Genomic DNA, 22,937 nt, shown 5'->3' on the forward strand with positions numbered 1-22,937 from the left:
TTCCAGATGATTCTCCAGCAACACATGCCATTAATTGTAACACGTGGTAACAGGTTGCAGCAGTTCCTGAGGACACCTGACGCCTCTGCCCCTAATCATCACATTCGTGATCGGCAGCCAAGAATGTATACTTCGTGGCATTCGTGACTTGTCATCGTTATGCGTAAACGCATTTTAAGGACTGTACATGGATGAGATTACCAGCAGTTATCAGCATGTATAACTGAGTATCATCAGCATATCTTCTTCTTTGTCTTTCGGCTGTTCCCATTAGGGGTCGCCACAGCAGATCAGTCGTTTCCATCTCACCCTGTCCTCTGTATCTTCCTCTGTCACACCAACCACCTGCATGTCCTCTCTCAGCACATCCATGAACCTCCTCTTTGGTCTCCCTCTTCTCCTCCTGCCTGGTGGCTCCATCCTCAGCATCCTTCTCCCTATATACCCTGGGTCCCTCCTCTGCACATGTCCAAACCATCTCAATCTCGCCTCTCTGACTTTGTCTCCAAACCGTCCCACCTGAGCTGTCCCTCTGATATGTTCATTCCTAATCTTGTCCATTCTTGTCACTCCCAAAGAGAATCTCAACATCTTCAGCTCTGCCACCTCCAGCTCTGCCTCCTGTCTTTTTGTTAGTGCCACTGTCTCTAAACCATACAACATAGCTGGTCTCACTACTGTTTTGTAAATTTTCCCCTTCACTCTTGCTGATATTCTTCAGTCACAAATCACTCCTGCCACCTTTCTCCACCCACTCCACCCTACCTGCACTCTCTTCTTCACCTCTCTACCACACTCTCCATTACTTTGAACAGTTGACCCCAAATATTTAAACTCATCTACTTTCACCACTTCTACTCCTTGTAACTGCACTATTCCACTGGGCTCCCTTTCATTCACACACATGTACTCAGTCTTGCTTGTACTGACTTTCATTCCCCTTCTCTCCAAAGCATATCTCCACTTCTCCAGACTAGACTCAACTTGCTCTCTACTCTCACTACAGATGACAATATCATCTGCAAACATCATAGTCCATGGGGACTCCTGTCTGATCTCATCTGTCAACCTGTCCATCACCACTGCAAACAAGAAAGGACTCAGAGTTGATCCTTGGTGTAATCCCACCTCCACCTTGAATGAGTCTGTCATTCCGACTGCGCATCTCACCGCTGTCACACTATTCTTGTACATGTCCTGCACTACCCTAACATACTTCTCTGCCACTCCAGACTTCCTCATACAATGCCACAACTCTTCTCTTGGCACCCTATCATAAGCTTTTTCTAAGTCCACAAACACACAATGTAACTCTTTCTGTCCTTCTCTGTACTTTTCCAACAGTATTCTCAGAGCAAACATTGCATCTGTAGTGCTCTTTCTCGGCATAAAACCATATTGCTGCTCACAGATCTTCACCTGTTTTCTAAGCCTAGCTTCTACTACTCTTTCCCATAACTTCATGCTGTGGCTGATCAGTTTTATGCCTCTGTAGTTACTGCAGCTCTGCACATCACCCTTGTTCTTGAAAATAGGAACCAGCACACTTCGTCTCCACTCCTCAGGCATCCTCTCAATTTCCAAGATTTTATTAAACAATCTGGTTATAAACTCTACTGCCATCTCTCCTAGACATTTCCATGCCTCCATTGGAATGTCATCTGGACCAACTGCCTTTCCACTCTTCATCCTCTTCATAGCAGCCCTCACTTCTTCCTTGCTAATCTCTTTTACTTCCTGATTTACTCTCACCACATCATCCAGCCTTTTCTCTCGCTCATTTTCTTTATTCATCAACTCTTCAAAATATTCCCTCCACCTTCTCAGCACACACTCCTCACTTGTCAACACATTACCATGTGCATCTTTTACCACCCTAACCTGCTGCACATCCTTTCCAGCTCTGTCCCTTTGTCTGGCCAATCGGTGCAAGTCCTTTTCTCCTTCCTTACTATTCAACTTCTTGTACAGCTTGCAATATGCCTTTTCCTTTGCTTTTGCCACTTCTCGCCTGACGCCGCATCTCCTTGTACTCCTGTCTACTTTCTTCATCTCTCCGACTATCCCAAAACTTTTTCGCCAACCTCTTTCTCCTTATGCTTTCCTGGACCTCTTCATTCCACCACCAAGTCTCCTTGTCTTCCTTCCACTGTCCAGATGTCATACCCAGTACTGCCCTAGCTGTCTCCCTCACCACATCTGCAGTACTTTTCCAGTTGTCCAAAATTGCTTCCCCTCCAACTAGTGCTTCTCTCACCTGCTCGCTAAATTTCACACAACAGTCTTCCTCCTTCAGCTTCCACCATCTGATCCGTTGTTGAGCTCTCATTCTTCTTCTTCTTTACCTCTAAAGTCAACCTACAAACAACCATCCTATGCTGTCTAGTGACACTCTCTCCTGCTACCACCTTACAGTCTGTGATTTCTTTTAGCTTGCATCTCCTATAAAGAATGTAGTCCACCTGTGTGCACCTTCCTCCACTCTTATGTTACCCTGTGCTCCTCCCTTTTCTTAAAGTAGGTATTCACCACAGCCATTTCCATCCTTTTTGCAAAATCAACTACCATCTGTCCTTCCCCATTCCTATCCTTCATACCATATCTACCCATTACTTCCTCATCACCTCTGTTCCCTTCACCAACATGCCCATTGAAGTCTGCTTCTATCACCACTCTTTCATGCTTGGGCACACTCTCCACCACCTCAACTAACACACTCCAGAAATCTTCTTTCTCCTTCATATCACAACCTACCTGTGGGGCATATGCACTGATGATATGCATCATTACCCCTTCAATTTCCAACTTCACACTCATCACCCTGTCAGACACTCGCTTAACCTCCAACACACTTAACATACTCTTCTTTTAAAATGACCCCAACACCATTTCTCTTCCTGTCCTCACCATGGTACAACAACTTGTACCCACCGCCGATGCTCCTGCTCTTACTTCCCTTCCACTTGGTCTCTTGCACACACAATATGTCTACCTTTCTCCTCTCCATCATATCAGCCAGCTCTCTCCCTTTGCCAGTCATACTACCAACATTCAAAGTCCCCACTCTCATTTCCACCCTTCTAGTTTTCTTCTTCTCCCGCTGTTCGTGGCAGCGTTTTCCTCCTCTTCCTCGTCGTCTTCGCCCAGCAGTAGCCCAATTTCCACCGGCACCCTGTTGGGCAATAGCACCTGTGGTGGACGTTGTTAACCCGGGCCGCGACCGATCCGGTATGGAAATTCGATTCTGAGTCTGCATAGTTAGGTTGGCTTGTTTTACGCCGGATGCCCTTCCTGACGCAACCCTCCTCATTTATCCGGGCTTGGGACCGGCACTCAGAATGTACTGGCTGCACACCCCATATGGCTGAGTTGAGTATCATCAGTATATCAATGAAAGGTAATCCTAAAACACCACAGTATGTGCCCAAGGGTGCTATATAAGTGGAGAAAAGTTGGGGGCCTAAAATAGACCCCTGTGGAACCCCAAATTTCATGTCACTAAGGTTAGAGGTAATGTTATTGTACGCAACGCAGTGAGAACGACTGGTCAGGTATGTCAACCGTGCAACGGCATTCCTAGTAATCCCAAAAAGATTCTCCAGCCTGTTGAGTAGAATACAAGGTCTGTTTTTTCTGAGAGTTTTTTCACGCCTGTCGGTGACGTCATTCGCCTGTGAGCACGCCTTGTGGAAGGAGTGGTCCAGCCCCCTCGTTGGATTTTCATTGTCTGAGAAGTTGCTGAGAGACTGGTGCTGTGCTTGATCAAAATTTTTTCAAAAACTGTGAGGCACATCCGAGTGGACACCATTCGATAAATTCGGCTGGTTTTCGGTGAAAATTTTAACGGCTGATGAGAGATTTTGGATTGTTTCTATTGCTGTAAGGACTTCCCACGGAGTGGGACATCGCGCAGCACTCCGAGGCGACGTCATCATCCTGTTTCAAGCTGAAAACCTCCAAATTTAAGCCTCTGTTGACCCAGGACGTCGTGAGAGAACAGAGAACTTTCAGAAGAGGTCGGAATCAGCAGTTTATCTGGACATTCCACTGTTAAAGGAGATTTTTTTTTTTAATGAAAGACGTGCGGACAGATTGGTGCTTTGACTCGCAGCCGGCGCGGCGCGCCCACCACAGGAAAAACACCTCTGTTTGGAAGCCTTAAGGACAAGTTGGAACATGCCCTGCTGTTAAACAATTTCTCAGATACTCACTCAACTGAAAGCCACCAAAAGCCGCCTGGATTTTACAAATGGTTATCAACACGGAGGTGTTTTTCCTGTGGCGGACGTGCCGCGCCGGCTGCGAGCCGACGCGCCAATCCATCTGCACGTCTTTCATTAAAAAAAATCTCCTTTAACAGTGGAATGTCCGGATAAACTGCTGATTCCGACCTCTTCTGAAAGTTCTCTGTTCTCTCACGATGTCCTGGGTCAACAGAGGCTTAAATTTGGAGGTTTTCAGCTTGAAACAGGATGACGACGTCGCCTCAGAGCGCTGCGCGACGTCCCGCTCCGTGGGAAGTCCTTACAGTGATAGAAACAGTCCAACATCTCTCATCAGCTGTTAAATTTTTCACAGTTTTTGAAAGAATTTTGATCAAGCACAGCGCCAGTCTCTCAGCAACTTCTCAGACAATGAAAATCCGATGAGGGGGCTGGACCACTCCTTCCACAAGGCGTGCTCACAGGCAAATTATGTCACCGACAGGCGTGAAAAAACTCACGCATGCGCACGAGGGTTCAAGCTTGGCTGATGTAATCACACGTGATTCAAATCCATATAGTTTTTAAAAAAAATAAAACTGTCGGTTTCTTTTATAATAGACCTTGTATGTTGATCCACGGTATCAAACGCAGCACTAAGATCTAACGGCACCAGAACCATAGTGGTGTCTGAATCCATTGCAAGCAGAAGATCATTCACCATTTTAGTGAGAGCCGTCTCTGTGGAATGATATTTACTAAAAGCAGACTGCAGTGGCTCAAAAAGATTATTCTCAGTAACATAGTCCACAAGCTTCTGTGAAACCACCTTTTCCAGAATTTTAGAGCAAAATGATAGATTTGATATCGGCCTACAGTTTTTCAATATACTAGGGTCAAGATTAGATTTAAATAATGGGTTAATCACTGCAGATTTAAAACATTTAGGAACAGATCCAGAAGTTAATGAAAGATTAATAATTTCCAGCACAGTTGGCCCAAGAGTGGGCCACAGGTCCTTAAACAAGTTTGTTGGTATTTGTTCAAATAAGCATGTTGTGCTTTTTCTCGACGTTACTAGTTTCGTCAGCATGCCTAGTGAGATACTATCAAATTCTGTAAATCTAGGTAATACCTGAGTGATGGCACCCACCTCAATAGCAGGGTGTAGTGGCTGGGTTAAGGCATGCTGGGATATGTTTATCCTAATGTCATCTATGTTGTTCTCTACTTTCTTCCAAGAAATTTTGTGCTGTTAAAGGAGAGCGACTTACAGGTGGTTGTCTGTGTATAAGTGTTGCCACCTTGTCCAACAAGAACTTTGAGTTATGCTTGTTTTTGTTGATCATATCAGAGTAATAGGCCCACATTGTAGCCAGTCGTGTATGCCTATAGTCTAAGATAGCATCATGCCACGCGAGGTGGAAAACTTCTAATTTTTCAACTACGCCATTTCCATTCTAGACCTCTAGCCTTATGCTTGAGGTCACGCAAGTAATGATTGAACCAAGGTGACGGTTTAGGATACAATGTAAACACACCTCATGAAGTATGGACAACAAAACAACACTGGGGCACAGCAGAAGTTCATCACAGGTGCTTCACCTCTTCCAGATAATCCTCTCGACTTGGGAGAATATGTCATCATAATTGCTCGTGAACTCGCTGAATCGATGCCATCCATATCCTCGCTAGCCATTGTTTACATGACTTTGCAATGCTGGAACTCTGCTGGTGCTGCTGTGCATTCTGGGAGATTATGGGAAATGTTAAAGCAGTGAATAAAGGACACTGGTTGGATACATACAAAACAAAGATGTCCCACTAATAACGTATGTGTTAAAGCGAACAGATGTGACTTCAGTCTGCATTTAAAAAAACTCAGTAGAACCAGACTCCTTCATCCCAACTGGCAGACTAATTTAATAAAAATGGTGCATGTCTTTAAAATAAAAAGAAACACTGTGGCACATAGTCTTTTTTTATTTTATTTTTTTACCTTAAGGACACACAGCAATCCTGTACTCTGAGAGCAGAGACCATAGGCTAGCACATAAGGTTTTAATTGATCTGCTCAGTAAGTGGGTGTTAATCCATTTAAAATTTTTTATAAGTTAACAATACAACCTTAAAATGGGGTTTTGCATAAACAGGGAGCCGATGTCGTAAGTAACAGATCAGGATAAACATTTGTGTAAAGGTGCTCATAGGACAGGTGGGAATGTGGCCAGTGTCTGCTGAACTGAGCCATTTGGCAATACTACTATTACTTGGGTTGAGCCATGTACCTTGTGAGGTATACTGGCTCACAAGGTACATGGCTGCCTAGCAGATGACTTAGAACTGGTGCGGACCAGGGGAATCCGACTGTTTAATTAAAACAAAGCATCACTCATGTACCGCTAGTGGTAATTGGGTGAGAATTCAAGGCAAAAAAGTTGTGACGGGGTCAGCAAGCTTGTGTTTAACACATTATGTTAGACCATTGATTTATCAAAAAAATTCTCTCCTGCTGGAGAAATGCCCAAAATTAAATGTCTGATGTCCTAAATTGTGACATAAATGACATTCTGCCTATGTGACACTTTGTTTATAATTTGATTCCAGCAAACTTAAGTGGCTAGCTTCTTGAGTCAGTGAATGCAGAAATAAAATATCACGCAATGCTAAAATACCCTCAGCCATATGAGCATAAATATAGGAAAGAGAATGTGACTTTTTTACCTCTTAAAATAGGTCAAGATTAGCCATCTTTGAACTTTTCCAAGGTCTGTGTCCCAAGAATGCTCCCTGTGGATTTGAAGTCCCTGGCAGTAATAGGACTGGACTTATGCTGAGCACAGACGGACAGCCGCAAGGCCTTTGCAGTACCCGATGGCCATATTTTAACCTTGGGTAAAAATAAGAGATTGCATGTCATCACAAACTGTAGATATACCTGGGAGAGAGAGAGAGAGAGAGAGAGGAGCAAGAGAAAATGTTCATGTTATCAGTGAAAGGATGTCCAGAGATAGTTTTTTTTTTTTTTTTTTTAGATGGTCTTGTGTTTACACCTCACCTTTCTACAATACTATGTCGTGTCTGTGCTTGTGCCTTTGATTAATTTCTCTGTCTCTCTGCATTAGCACCATGCTCTTGTATGTCGTACCACCATGACAGCAGACGCATCTTCATTGGCCAGGACAATGGAGCCGTTGTGGTATGCAAATCTTACTGAAATAAGTTCTCACATTCTAACTCTAGGTTTCTTTTTTTAAGTGTTCAGATAATGTTTGGATAAAGAACCTGCAAACCCGGTTTAAGATGGCTTTAATTCCAATATTTGCTCTTCTTATAATGGCTCTGGGGTAAATGGTTAGTTTATTTAAAACCCCATGTTTTTTTGTGTGTTTTTGCTTATCTTTTTTCTACATAAACTTAAGGAGTTTAAATAAGCACATTCTTTTAAATTTTTATCACTGTGCTGTTGAAAGTCTCCTTATAAACTGTATCTCTGTATGGTTTGGAAATCTTACATGTAAAAAAAAAAGTTTTAAACAGAGTGGCGCGTTCTGCTCGCAGGGTAATAGGCTGTGAGCTGCCAGCCCTGGAGGACATTTTTTAAAAGCAGGCTTCTTTCGCGGGCATTACTGATCATTAATGACCCCACCCATCCTGCTAAGAATATATTTGAGCTTCTTCCTTCTGGGAGATGCTGTCGTTCTATTAAATGCACCACGTCTCACCATGTAAACAGCTTCTTTCCACAAACTGTGATGGCTTTGAACTGTGCACACTGACTGACAAGCACTGTACTATTTTTATTATCTCTTATTGCTCTTATTGCGGCAAGTGTTATCTATTTATTCATTTATTATGTCTGTGTCCATGTTTTTAAAATGTATGTTTATGCACACTAAGCTCTTGCAACGTTTTCCAATGTAGTTTTACTGCAAATGGCAAATAAACTGAACTGAACTGATCTTCTAGGAGTTTCTTATCTCTGAAGATTTCAACAAGATGAATCATGTCAAGACGTATCCAGGTGAGAGACTAAGTTGAGGACACCTTAAAATGAACTTTAACATCCAGTTCTGCAAAGGTAAATTATGCAGAGTTGAGTTTAGTCCAGTATTGTCACACTGTGACTTTGTAATAATTTATTTTTCTTTGAATGGCAAATATGTCCCAAAATCTTTTACTTTATCAAATTCAGTCCTTCCTTCAACTTTAATCCTCAGTGTCATTGGGAAGTGTGTGTGTGTGGGTGTGTGGGTGTGTGGGTGTGTGTGTGTGGGGGGGGGGGGCTGCTTTAAAAAAAAATAAAAAAAAAATCTTAATGTGTTGTAGGATTTAGTACGAATAAAATGGGTATACCCACCAGTTAATGTGTACTCAGTTTGCAAGTATGCATACTGGAATTGCCTGACATTGCTTTGTAACTTGCACAGTTTACATCTGTAGAGTGACTTTTATTGACATGTCGCTCGGGGATGTGTGTGCTATCACAGCTGAAGCACCACCCTGCCTTCTAGGAACCAGCAGCCAAGTTGATAAACACAGGAGCTGATGGATCGAGAAACCTGCTGCTTGTAAAAGTAGACAAATTAATAATTGGGAATGTGGTTATAAAAGGCTTTCCTACAGTAGCCATCCCAAAATGGAGCATGAAACAAATGGCTAATCTGGTTCAAGATTTTAAGAGCAAAACTTTAATAAAAAAAGTGCAAATGCAATAGTTCTGAACCCGTTTGATGCGTATTCAGCATAATCGTTGGATGTCACGTGATTAAATTTTTGTGTGTGTGCGCATTTTGTAGCTCATCAGAACCGTGTGTCAGATATGGTGTTTTCTCTGGAGAATGAGTGGGTGGTGAGTACTGGCCATGACAAGAGTGTCAGCTGGATGTGCACCCAGAGTGGCAGCATGCTGGGTAGACATTACTTCAGTTCCTGGGCCTCCTGCCTACAGTATCCTTCACCCACCCACTGTGTGTAGAACAGCAGTGGCTATCAGCTTCATGCCTGTTTATGACCTGACTCTGTGCTCAGATATGACCATGAGACACAACATGCTTTTGTTGGTGATTACTCGGGGCAGATCACACTACTAAAACTGGAGAGGCAGACCTACTCTACCATCACTACTCTGAAAGGTCATGAAGGTAAAAGACACGTTCTGCAAATATATGATGTCATAGTCACGAAAGTAGTCTAGTGGTGCACATCTCATAGTGCAGGGAACTCACACAATGCTACTTACTGTGCATTCAAGAAAAAAACCTGCTGTAGTTCTAAGATTTATGCCTTTCAATTGCATGCAAGATTCCCATCCGTTTGGGTTGCATAGTTTTAGCATGCACTAAAAAACTTGATGTGAGGCATATTTGCCAGTTAAACTGGTGGTTTGTATGACTTTAAAATCAATAGGATTTATTCATGATAGATATGTAAATCTGGTTTGTTACATGTTTTAATATAAAAATATAGCCAGCAACACTCAAGTGTCTTTCTTAATAAAAGTTTTAATGACTCACGGCAAGACGACAGGATCAGGAGCACAGACGCGTTTCGACTAGGTCTTCATCAGTGTCACAGTCGAAACGGGTCTGTGCTCCTGATCCTGTCGTCTTGCCATGAGTCATTAAAACTTTTATTAAGGACACTTGAGTGTTGCTGGCTATATTTTTGTATTGACTTAGTCTTTGAGCCGTGCACCTCCACTCGTGGTCCCTGTGAGTGCTCGTTTTTTTTTTTTTCTCTGCTTTGATTGTTACATGGTTTAAACGCATTGAGCTTATTAGTAACCTACTATTAATGTTACCGGTTTCATTTTTGCATCAGACATAAACCTCATTGATTTTACTACTTGTATTGTAGACCTATAAAATGGTTTGTAAAGTAGTAGGCCCTTTTATTATTATTATTATTATTATTTTCCTGCACAGTGAAGGCTTTTGAGGGTGTGGCTACTTGATTTAAACATATTCTAGGCTCAAAGTGGATGAAATCTAATTATTGAGTAATAACAATAAGCAACTGAATTGAGATTGTGTATAGAAGCAAATTACACTCACTGTCCAACTACTTATAGACTTGACTGTACAGAGTTTAGTGTTTAATTAAATCTGAATAGGATTTTAACTCTGTAGCCTCATAAAAATGCTCATTTCATTTTATGTAGACTTTAAACCTGAGTATAAATTTTACATAAATGCAGTGAAATGCCACCTGTCACAGGGTCATTCTATGCCACCTCACCTAAGGGTCCCCAGATCATTCACAGATTTTGTAGGAAAAATTCCTAGATGTAGGTCTATAAGATATTACTCGCCATGCAAAAGATTACAGTAGCTTTCAATTCCTCTTAGTTTAGGTTTGCATAAAAACAATAACATTTATCTATGGGGTTAAAATTGTCTCAATATTTGTAAATGCATGCAGGGTGATCTACGAATAATCATTGATTTGCAAATGTGTTTAGATATCCACAAATGCAAATTTCATATTTGTAACTTGTAAATTGGTATTTGCAAATAATGTTGTATTTGCAAATATAAAACTTAATTTGTAAAAAAAAAAATAAAAAAAAAAATTTACATTTGTAAAACTGGAAATTGTATTTGAATTGAGTTTCAGCATTTGTGGATCACGTTACGCGCATTCATTGCTTTCCTCTGTGACGTAATTTTGAGACATTCTTTTCACGAAATCCACACATATCCACAAACAAATGCCTACTGATTCGCAAATACACACTCATGCACACTGGATATCCACTAGATGGCAGTGTGGTTCCATTCATTGATGCAGCAAGCTGAAACTACAACCATATTTTTTTCCCTCTGCTTGGTCTAAAAAAGTAACCGTTACTGACTGCCACAATTATTTTTCCTGATTTCTTATAGTGTTTCTTAAAGCCTGAAAGTTGCCATTTGAAATTACTTTAGTTTTGTGTCATGTCTGTGATCTGCTTTTTTTTCTACAAAATTAAACAACTGAATGAACATCCTCCGAGGCCGGTGATTCCATAATTTTTGCCAGGGGTTGTATATGCTCCCAGATGAGAGAAGACCGACATTTCAGAATAAATCATTTCACATTACTGTAATAGAGGTGTCTGATGGATGGGTATGTATGTGGTGATATTGTCTGCAAGGTCAATTTATTTTTTTTTAAATTATGATGTGTCCGCGGATTCCATCATGGGGAGGGGGGCAGGGGTGTTAGTGTTGTACTCTTTAATCATGATCATTACTGAGTTTTTAAAATGCTTATCGCAAAGCGTTCTCTTTTTACGACATCATGCAAGTTTTATAAGTCCGCGGACACTGATCTGTGTGTTACAGATACAAATCAGTTTCCTCGGATCCACGGAGTTTCGAGGAGAATAAATGCCACTTAAAGCCTGGCTGTTGCGACAGTTGTCATAAAGCGGGACTGGTTGGTTGCTGCGGTGACACTGTGGTTCCTGTGCGAAACTTAGTTAAATGTAGCATGTGGTAATCGCGAACTTTTAGAACTTTCAAGTTTTTAAAAGAAGACTTTTGCAGCATGTCTATGTCACAGAGCAGTGTTTCTCAACCTTTTTTGAGTCGCGGCACCCTTTTTATATTTACAAAATCCTGCGGCACACCACCAACTAAAATAATATTATAATGCTATTACCTCTGGTTTTGCGCAAAACCCAATTATCGCAATAGAAAATCGATACAGAAAACATCGCATTTCGAAAATCCTCAAGCATTTTGCGTGCGCTCTGATCTCAAGTAGGGCTGTCACGATTAGAAATTTCTGGAGACGATTAATTGTCAGACAAATAATTGCGATTGACGAATATATTGTCTATTTTTTTTTTTCTTTTTTTCCCCTTCTTTATATTCTACTATTGTAGTATAATTACACAACTCTGGAAGAACGTTTGGCTTCTGTGAGTGGAGAAACTGGGAATCAATCAATCAATCAATCAATTTCTTTATATAGCGCCAAATCACAACAAACAGTTGGTGCAACATTTTTATTTTTATCTTCATTTTACATACAGTCCCAACTTTTTCTGATTTGTGGTTGTTTCTGTTGCATTTCTGAAATTGTTTCTCCTCATCAGTCACGTTTTGTGCTTAAACACTACATTAAGCTCAAGACTGAACAAATAAATACCTTTGGAAAATAACAGCTGTTAAAGTTCAGAGTTCTCACCTGCTTTTTGTGATCTGTGCGTCTGAACATTTTTTTTGTGTGTGTGTATCTCAGTTCATTCATATATTCTCATTTTTAAATATGTTTTTAAAGATATTTGACCGTTTATTTCATCTCATGGTCTCATAAATTCAGCATACGACGCGCAAATGGTGTGAACAGGACGGTAACGGCAGAATCACACCTTTAGAGAAAGTTCAGAGAGAAGTAAAAGCTTCACGTTTTCGTTTTGTTAACATGTTCACTCCATTTAAAATCCTCTCTCTGCTCCGCGCTCGCTGTGCACTGAACGTGTCGCGCCTGCATTCAGGAATCTCCCTCACTCACCCCCTCCCCTCACCCACCCCCTCCCTCGCAGTCTGCAGCCTGTTAACTCCGCGCGCGTGCACACACAGGCACAGACACACACACCGACAGCTCCGCATTTTAGACGGCTTTTGAAGGAGACGGTACTGTTTTAATCGGCCGTCAGCCTCCTTGTTATTGTCCCGTCTTAAGACGAGAGCGAGGCTGCAGCACAATGACGTCAGATTCTGAGTCGTTTTATGCTTTGTGGATAAAATAAATAATTCACGGTAATCGCGAATATGAAAAATAATCGCGAATATGAAAAATACCCACGGCACCCCTGACGATCGATCACGGCACACTAGGGTGCCGCGGCACCCCGGTTGAGAATCACTGTCACAGAGCACGCACAGGTACAATGCTGTTTAACACGCTTATTTTAACCACTGCGTTAAAGAGTACAACACTAACACCCCGCCCCCCTCCCCATGATGAAATCCGCGGACGCATCATAATTTAAAAAATAATTGACCTTGCAGACAATATCACCACATACATACCCATCCATCAGACGCCTCCATTACGGTAATGTGAAATGATTTATTCTGAAATGTCGGTCTTCTCTCATCCGGGAGCATATAGTTTCAGCTTGCCACATCAATGAATGGAACCACACTGCCATCTAGTGGATATCCAGTGTGCGTGAGTGTGTATTTGTGAATCAGTAAGCATTTGTTGGTAGATCTGTGTGGATTTCGCGAAAAGAATATCTCAAAATTACGTCACAGAGGAAAGTGATTAATGCGTGTAATTGGTGATCCACAAATGCTGAAACTCAATTCACAAATACAATTTCCAGTTTTACAAATGTAATTTTTTTTTTTTTTTTTTTTTTTTTTTTTTTACAAATTAAGTTTTATATTTGCAAATACAACATTATTTGCAAAGACCAATTTACAAGTTACAAATATAAAACTTGAATTTGTGGATATCTGAACACATTTGCAAATCAATGATTTGTAGATCACCCTGCGTGCATTTACAAATATTGAGACAATTTTAACCCCATATTTATCAGTTTGAACATTAAATATTTTGTCTTTGTGGTGTATTCAATTGAATATAGCTTGAAGAGGATTTGCAAATCATTGTATTCTGTTTTTATTTACATCTTACACAATGTGCCAACTTCACTGGAATTGGGGTTGTACATAATCTCATGGAGGCATTCACATCCAAGCAGTCCCGAGTAGTTTGGTCATATCATAACTGCAGAAATAGTAAGCACTAATTAGTGCTTACTATTTAAATAGTTTTCTCTGGGCCCCTCCCCAATCGGACCGGGAGTGACATGTTTAGCCGCATGTTCTCCTTGAATTGCTGTCTGTCTGAGTGGTGTCCAAAAAAATGAGGTGGGCTTCATAGATAATTGGCAAAGCTTCTGGGGAAAACCTGGTCTTGTTAGGAGAGACGGCATCCATCCCACTTTGGATGGAGCAGCTCTCATTTCTAGAAATCTGGCCAATTTTCTTAAATCCTCCAAACCGTGACTATCCAGGGTTGGGACCAGGAAGCAGAGTTGTAGTCTTACACACCTCTCTGCAGCTTCTCTCCCCCTGCCATCCCCTCATTACCCCATCCCCGTAGAGACGGTGCCTGCTCCCAGACCACCAATAACCAGCAAAAATCTATTTAAGCATAAAAATTCAAAAAGAAAAAATAATATAGCACCTTCAACTGCACCACAGACTAAAACAGTTAAATGTGGTCTATTAAACATTAGATCTCTCTCTTCTAAGTCCCTGTTAGTAAATGATATAATAATTGATCAACATATTGATTTATTCTGCTTTACAGAAACCTGGTTACAGCAGGATGAATATGTTAGTTTAAATGAGTCAACACCCCCGAGTCACACTAACTGCCAGAACGCTCGTAGCACGGGCCGAGGCGGAGGATTAGCAGCAATCTTCCATTCCAGCTTATTAATTAATCAAAACCCAGACAGAGCTTTAATTCATTTGAAAGCTTGACTCTTAGTCTTGTCCATCCAAATTGGAAGTCCCAAAAACCAGTTTTATTTGTTGTTATCTATCGTCCTCCTGGTCGTTACTGTGAGTTTCTCTGTGAATTTTCAGAACTTTTGTCTGACTTAGTGCTTAGCTCAGATAAGATAATTATAGTGGGCGATTTTAACATCCACACAGATGCTGAGAATGACAGCCTCAACACTGCATTTAATCTATTATTAGACTCAATTGGCTTTGCTCAAAATGTAAATGAGTCCACCCACCACTTTAATCATATCTTAGATCTTGTTCTGACTTATGGTATGGAAATTGAAGACTTAACAGTATTCCCTGAAAACTCCCTTCTGTCTGATCATTTCTTAATAACATTTACATTTACTCTGATGGACTACCCAGCAGTGGGGAATAAATTTCATTACACTAGAAGTCTTTCAGAAAGCACTGTAACTAGGTTTAAGGATATGTTTCCTTCTTTATGTTCCCTAATGCCATATACCAACACAGTGCAGAGTAGCTACCTAAACTCTGTAAGTGAGATAGAGTATCTCGTCAATAGTTTTACATCCTCATTGAAGACAACTTTGGATGCTGTAGCTCCTCTGAAAAAGAGAGCTTTAAATCAGAAGTGCCTGACTCCGTGGTATAACTCACAAACTCGCAGCTTGAAGCAGATAACCCGTAAGTTGGAGAGGAAATGGCGTCTCACTAATTTAGAAGATCTTCACTTAGCCTGTTGCTCTATAAAAAAGCCCTCCGTAAAGCTAGGACATCTTTCAATCAATCAATCAATTTTTTTATATAGCGCCAAATCACAACAAACAGTTGCCCCAAGGCGCTTTATATTGTAAGGCAAGGCCATACAATAATTATGTAAAACCCCAACGGTCAAAACGACCCCCTGTGAGCAAGCACTTGGCTACAGTGGGAAGGAAAAACTCCCTTTTAACAGGAAGAAACCTCCAGCAGAACCAGGCTCAGGGAGGGGCAGTCTTCTGCTGGGACTGGTTGGGGCTGAGGAAGAGAACCAGGAAAAAGACATGCTGTGGAGGGGAGCAGAGATCGATCACTAATGATTAAATGCAGAGTGGTGCATACAGAGCAAAAAGAGAAAGAAACAGTGCATCATGGGAACCCCCCAGCAGTCTACGTCTATAGCAGCATAACTAAGGGATGGTTCAGGGTCACCTGATCCAGCTTTTTAGGGAACTTTTAGGACAACCTGATAATAATGAATTACAATAGTCCAGCCTAGAGGAAATAAATGCATGAATTAGTTTTTCAGCATCACTCTGAGACAAGACCTTTCTGATTTTAGAGTTATTGCGTAAATGCAAAAAAGCAGTCCTACATATTTGTTTAATATGCGCTTTGAATGACATATCCTGATTAAAAATGACTCCAAGATTTCTCACAGTATTACTAGAGGTCAGGGTAATGCCATCCAGAGTAAGGATCTGGTTAGACACCATGTTTCTAAGATTTGTGGGGCCAAGTACAATAACTTCAGATTTATCTGAGTTTAAAAGCAGGAAATTAGAGGTCATCCATGTCTTTTATGTCTGTAAGACAATCCTGCAGTTTAGCTAATTGGTGTGTGTCCTCTGGCTTCATGGATAGATAAAGCTGGGTATCATCTGCGTAACAATGAAAATTTAAGCAATACCGTCTAATAATACTGCCTAAGGGAAGCATGTATAAAGTGAATAAAATTGGTCCTAGCACAGAACCTTGTGGAACTCCATAATTAACTTTAGTCTGTGAAGAAGATTCCCCATTTACATGAACAAACTGTAATCTATTAGACAAATATGATTCAAACCACCGCAGCGCAGTGCCTTTAATACCTATGGCATGCTCTAATCTCTGTAATAAAATTTTATGGTCAACAGTATCAAAAGCAGCACTGAGGTCTAACGGAACAAGCACAGAGATGAGTCCACTGTCCGAGGCCATAAGAAGATCATTTGTAACCTTCACTAATGCTGTTTCTGTACTATGATGAATTCTAAAACCTGACTGAAACTCTTCAAATAGACCATTCTTCTGCAGATGATCAGTTAGCTGTTTTACAACTACCCTTTCAAGAATTTTTGAGAGAAAAGGAAGGTTGGAGATTGGCCTATAATTAGCTAAGATAGCTGGGTCAAGTGATGGCTTTTTAAGTAATGGTTTAATTACTGCCACCTTAAAAGCCTGTGGTACATAGCCAACTAACAAAGATAGATTGATCATATTTAAGATCGAAGCATTAAATAATGGTAGGGCTTCCTTGAGCAGCCTGGTAGGAATGGGGTCTAATAAACATGTTGATGGTTTGGATGAAGTAACTAATGAAAATAACTCAGAACAATCGGAGAGAAAGAGTCTAACCAAATACCGGCATCACTGAAAGCAGCCAAAGATAACGATACGTCTTTGGGATGGTTGAGTAATTTTTTCTCTAATAGTTAAAATTTTGTTAGCAAAGAAAGTCATGAAGTCATTACTAGTTAAAGTTAATGGAATATTCAGCTCAATAGAGCTCTGACTCTTTGTCAGCCTGGCTACAGTGCTGAAAAGAAACCTGGGGTCGTTCTTATTTTCTTCAATTAGTGATGAGTAGAAAGATGTCCTAGCTTTTCTACTCATCACTAATTGAAGAAAATAAGAACAACCCCAGGTTTCTTTTCAGCACTGTAGCCAGGCTGACAAAGAGTCAGAGGTCTATTGACCCGAGTATTCCTTTAACTTTAACTAGTAATGACTTCATGACTTTCTTTGCTAATAAAATTTTAACTATTAGAGAAATAGTTTGGTTAGACTCTTTCTCTCCGATTGTTCTGAGTTATTTTCATTAGTTACTTCATCCAAACCATCAACATGTCTATTGGACCCCATTCCTACCAGGCTGCTCAAGGAAGCCCCACCATTATTAATGCGTCGATCTTAAATATGATCAATCTATCTTTATTAGTTGGCTATGTACCACAGGCTTTTAAGGTGGCAGTAATTAAACCATTACTTAAAAAGCCATCACTTGACCCAGCTATCTTAGCTAATTATAGGCCAGTCTCCAACCTTCCTTTTCTCTCAAAAATTCTTGAAAGGGTAGTTGTAAAACAGCTAACTGATCATCTGCAGAGGAATGGTCTATTTGAAGAGTTTCAGTCAGGTTTTAGAATTCATCATAGTACAGAAACAGCATTAGTGAAGGTTACAAATGATCTTCTTATGGCCTCAGACAGTGGACTCATCTCTGTGCTTGTTCTGTTAGACCTCAGTGCTGCTTTTGATACTGTTGACCATAAAATTTTATTACTGAGATTAGAGCATGCCATAGGTATTAAAGGCACTGCGCTGCGGTGGTTTGAATCATATTTATCTAATAGATTACAATTTGTTCATGTAAATGGGGAATCTTCTTCACAGACTAAGGTTAATTATGGAGTTCCACAAGGTTCTGTGCTAGGACCAATTTTATTCGCTTTATACATGCTTCCCTTAGGCAGTATTATTAGACGGCATTGCTTAAATTTTCATTGTTACGCAGATGATACCCAGCTTTATCTATCCATGAAGCCAGAGGACACACACCAATTAGCTAAACTGCAGGATTGTCTTACAGACATAAGGACATGGATGACCTCTAATTTCCTGCTTTTAAACTCAGATAAAACTGAAGTTATTGTACTTGGCCCCACAAATCTTAGAAACATGGTGTCTAACCAGATCCTTACTCTGGATGGCATTACCCTGACCTCTAGTAATAGTGTGAGAAATCTTGGAGTCATTTTTGATCAGGATATGTCATTCAAAGCGCATATTAAACAAATATGTAAGACTGCTTTTTTGCATTTACGCAATATCTCTAAAATTAGAAAGGTCTTGTCTCAGAGTGATGCTGAAAAACTAATTCATGCATTTATTTCCTCTAGGCTGGACTATTGTAATTCATTATTATCAGCTTGTCCTAAAAGTTCCCTGAAAAGCCTTCAGTTAATTCAAAATGCTGCAGCTAGAGTACTGACGGGGACTAGAAGGAGAGAGCATATCTCACCCATATTGGCCTCTCTTCATTGGCTTCCTGTTAATTCTAGAATAGAATTTAAAATTCTTCTTCTTACTTATAAGGTTTTGAATAATCAGGTCCCTTCTTATCTTAGGGACCTCATAGTACCATATCACCCCAATAGAGCGCTTCGCTCTCAGACTGCAGGCTTACTTGTAGTTCCTAGGGTTTGTAAGAGTAGAATGGGAGGCAGAGGCTTCAGCTTTCAGGCTCTTCTCCTGTGGAACCAGCTCCCAATTCGGATCAGGGAGACAGGCACCCTCTCTACTTTTAAGATTAGGCTTAAAACTTTCCTTTTTGCTAAAGCTTATAGTTAGGGCTGGATCAGGTGACCCTGAACCATCCCTTAGTTATGCTGCTATAGACTTAGACTGCTGGGGGGTTCACATAATGCACTGAGTGTTTCTTTCTCTTTTTGCTCTGTATGCACCACTCTGCATTTGATCATTAGTGATTGATCTCTGCTCCCCTCCACAGCATGTCTTTTTCCTGGTTCTCTCCCTCAGCCCCAACCAGTCCCAGCAGAAGACTGCCCCTCCCTGAGCCTGGTTCTGCTGGAGGTTTCTTCCTGTTAAAAGGGAGTTTTTCCTTCGCACTGTCGCCAAGTGCTTGCTCACAGGGGGTCGTTTTGACCTTTGGGGTTTTTACGTAATTATTGTATGGCCTTGCCTTGCAATATAAAGCGCCTTGGGGCAACTGTTTGTTGTGATTTCGCACTATATAAATAAAATTGAATTGAATTAATTTGATAGGCAGACGTCTTAAATTGTAAATAGATAACGTAAGTCTCTTTGGTTGCTCCTCATTTTTCATGTGTCCCACTGGAAGAGGAAATATTCTGTTCAAGACTTAGTGTTGTATTTTTTTTTTGGTTTATTTGTTGTAAGATCAGTTATACATGCAGTGAAATGTTCGACTGAGTCACTCCCAAGACAACGGCAACATCAACTTAAATGAAACAGTAACAGTCAGAATAATCCCATCACCCGCTCCCGGATAAGTGGTTGAAGATGCGTGAGTGAGTTACAATAAGTCCAAAAGGAAGATATACAAATAATGAATGTTGATGAGTTCAGTGGTACAAATATTTAATTTGGTGAAAGCTGGAATGTTCCATTCAACAAGGCAAAGCCTCATGAAATATTTTACCATTGAAAGAATGTAAAAACATTCATTATTTGTTTTATATAACTGCTAAAATAGAGCCTTGTCATTTGATATTTTATTAATTTGTAAACAATAGAAAAGGGACTAACATTTTGGTATTTCACTGGTGCTTAACAGTTCAATACGAACTTTAAATTGGAGTTCAGAATTGTGACGATGTAGTCTGTGATGCCGTGCACTGACTTTGTGTACTTCCAAAAAAAAGTGCAGTTCCTCACTCTAGCAGAAACATCACATCAGAAATGTGTCCAGCTTTTCATCCTTACAGCTCTTCATGCCTCGACACGGCTTACAGCATAGTGGATTTGTTTTTTGTGTTATAATTTTGCATGCTAAAAAGAACTATTGCACGGTCAATGACACACAACGGCAAATGGTATGAATAATTCATGTCATGAATTACTACCCACCAATAAAATGACAAGGATCCACCCAGCTGTTTTTTTTTTTTGTTTGTTTTTTTTTTATATGTGTGTGTGTGTGTCTCGGAGTACAATATAAAATGATGGGTTATGAAATATCTGGAGTTGATTAGTGCAAAATTACATTGTCTTACAAGAAAGAGTGTACAAATGGTGTGAAATGTAATAAGGCCTAATAATGCAGACTGTTGATAACATTAGAAGCAAGGTGTATCCTGATTGAGAAGCCTTATGTTCTGAGGATAAAGGCTCTTCTTGAGCATCTCAGTCCTGGTCATAAGGCTGCAGAACAGTTTCCTTGAATTGATTAAGCAGAACAGACAGTAATTACTTTGATTGATCTGGTCCTACAGCTTGTAGTGTAGGTGTCCTGAAGTTCAGGAAGAGCAGATTTTGTGCAGTGCTCTGCTGCCTTGAACACTCTATGCATGGCCTTGCAGCCTTTGGCAGACGGGTTCCCAAATCACAGTGTTATGCTCATGGTCAGTATGCGCTCAACCGTAGCAGTGTAGGATTTTAGGATCATAGGAGAAACGTTAAACCTCTGCAGCTGCTGTAGATGGTAAAGCTGTCGCATTGCCTTCTTTCTTTTTTTTTTTTTTTTTTTCTTTAATATTTATTTCATTAATTTAAAAGAAAAACAGACGAGCAAAAAACAAAAGCACCACAATACCAGAATGAAAAGGAGCAGAAAGAAGAACCTGAACTTCTTGACCTGTGTGCGTGCACGGACCAGGTAAAAGCCTCCTAGATCTGAGCACCAGGCTACTTAAAGTTGCTCACACTCTACACTGAAGTACTGTTAGTGTTGAGAGGAGAGTAAAGTCCCTTTAGAGTGCTCCTGTTTCCTACTAAAGTCTACCACCAACTCTTTTATTTATTTGTTGATTTATTTTGCTTAAAGTATTCTTATGTATAAGTGCGCTGATAAGGCAGCACTTCCAATGTTCTAAATTGTTTAACATATTGTGTAAGTACCATGTAATTTTGTGGTCTTTGTGCAGAAGAGGGTACTTTTATACAGACAGTGACAGATTTTGGTAATAGCTGTAATACTTCCAGCAGCCACCGACTGGTGCTAACAGGTTACTTTCAGTTCTTTTTATAGTGGTATTTATCTTGTTTATAGTTTTTGATTATGTGGAACTGTGGGTTATAAAACATGACAGATTTGTAAGATGAGACAGTATAGTCTGTATTGTCGGCCATTACACTAACTGCAGGCTCTTGTAGCAAATTATTGCACATGTAATAAATGCCTTAATTTTTTGTCTCTGATTTTCTTCTGTCTTCTGTTCAATCCAGGCAGTATAGGGTGTCTGTGGTGGGACCCTGTTCAGAGACTGTTGTTCTCAGGGGCGTCAGATCATAGTGTCATTATGTGGGACATTGGGGGCCGCAAGGGACGAACGTTACTGCTGCAAGGACACCAGTAAGTCCTTATGACCATGACATGTATATAGTAGGAACAGTACATGGAATTAGGCCCATAAATATTAGAACTGTGGCAGTGTTTTGTTACTTTGGCTGTCATCCACAGCATATTTAGTATGACCCACTCTCAGTGGTTTTGCCATGATTATGCCATTCTAATAAAATAATGGAGGAATAATACACACCTGGCTATGGGGAAAAAAATGCTGTAATCTCTATGCTGTTCCCCTGATTTGGATGTAACTACCCTGTGATTAAGCACACAGTCTGTGTTATGAGTTTAACAGTACGAGGGCTGTCCATAAAGTATAGGTCCTTTTTATTTTCTTCAAAAACTATATGGATTTCATTCATATGTTTTTACGTCAGACATGCTTGAACCCTCGTGCGCATGCGTGAGTTTTTCCCACGCCTGTCGGTGACATCATTCGCCTGTGAGCACTCCTTGTGGGAGGAGTCGTCCAGCCCCTCGTCGGAATTCCTTTGTCTGAGAAGTTGCTGAGAGACTGGCGCTTTGTTTGATCAAAATTTTTTCTAAACCTGTGAGACACATCGAAGTGGACACGGTTCGAAAAATTAAGCAGGTTTTCGGTGAAAATTTTAACGGCTGATGAGAGATTTTGAGGTGATACTGTCGCTTTAAGGACTTCCCACGGAGCGAGACGTCGTGCAGCACTCCCAGGCGCCATCGTCAGCCTGTTTCAAGCTGAAAACCTCCACATTTCAGGCTCTATTGATCCAGGACGTCGTGAGAGAACAGAGAAGTTTCAGAAGAAGTCGGTTTCAGTATTTTATCCAGATATTCCACTGTTAAAGGAGATTTTTTTTAATGAAAGACGTGCGGACCCGTCGAACACCTGATAACTATTGTAAAATCCAGGCGGCTTTTGATGGCTTTCAGTGGAGTGAGTATATGAGAAATTGTTTAACAGCTGGACATGTTCCAACTTGTCCTTAAGGCTTCCAACAGAGGTGTTTTTCCTGTGGCGGAATCCAAATCCGGCTCATCCATCACACACACACACATACAAACAATCCAGCCGCAGCTCAATTCTTCCACTTCTTGCATTGTGATCCTTCATCAGTTTGTACTTCACCTTGAGGTGCTTTATCTTGCTGTGGCACTGGTTTGCCATCTTCTTGTACTCATGCATTGCTAGCGCAGAAG

The 22,937-nt window shown here is 40.6% G+C and overlaps 1 protein-coding gene across 1 annotated transcript in view; it reads left to right on the forward strand.

Annotated features, from left to right (window-relative positions):
- Positions 1-22,937, forward strand: part of wdfy1 (WD repeat and FYVE domain containing 1) — a 54,296-nt gene that overhangs the window by 13,995 nt on the left and 17,364 nt on the right. Inside the window, exons 3-7 of the mRNA XM_034167816.1 lie at positions 7,328-7,401; positions 8,172-8,226; positions 9,002-9,152; positions 9,234-9,346; positions 21,641-21,767. Of these exons, the coding sequence (XP_034023707.1) occupies positions 7,328-7,401; positions 8,172-8,226; positions 9,002-9,152; positions 9,234-9,346; positions 21,641-21,767 (520 nt within the window). The remainder of the gene's footprint in view (positions 1-7,327; positions 7,402-8,171; positions 8,227-9,001; positions 9,153-9,233; positions 9,347-21,640; positions 21,768-22,937) is intronic.

Source organism: Thalassophryne amazonica, chromosome 4 (genome assembly GCF_902500255.1).
Source record: "Thalassophryne amazonica chromosome 4, fThaAma1.1, whole genome shotgun sequence".
In the NCBI taxonomy this organism is placed as follows: domain Eukaryota; kingdom Metazoa; phylum Chordata; class Actinopteri; order Batrachoidiformes; family Batrachoididae; genus Thalassophryne; species Thalassophryne amazonica.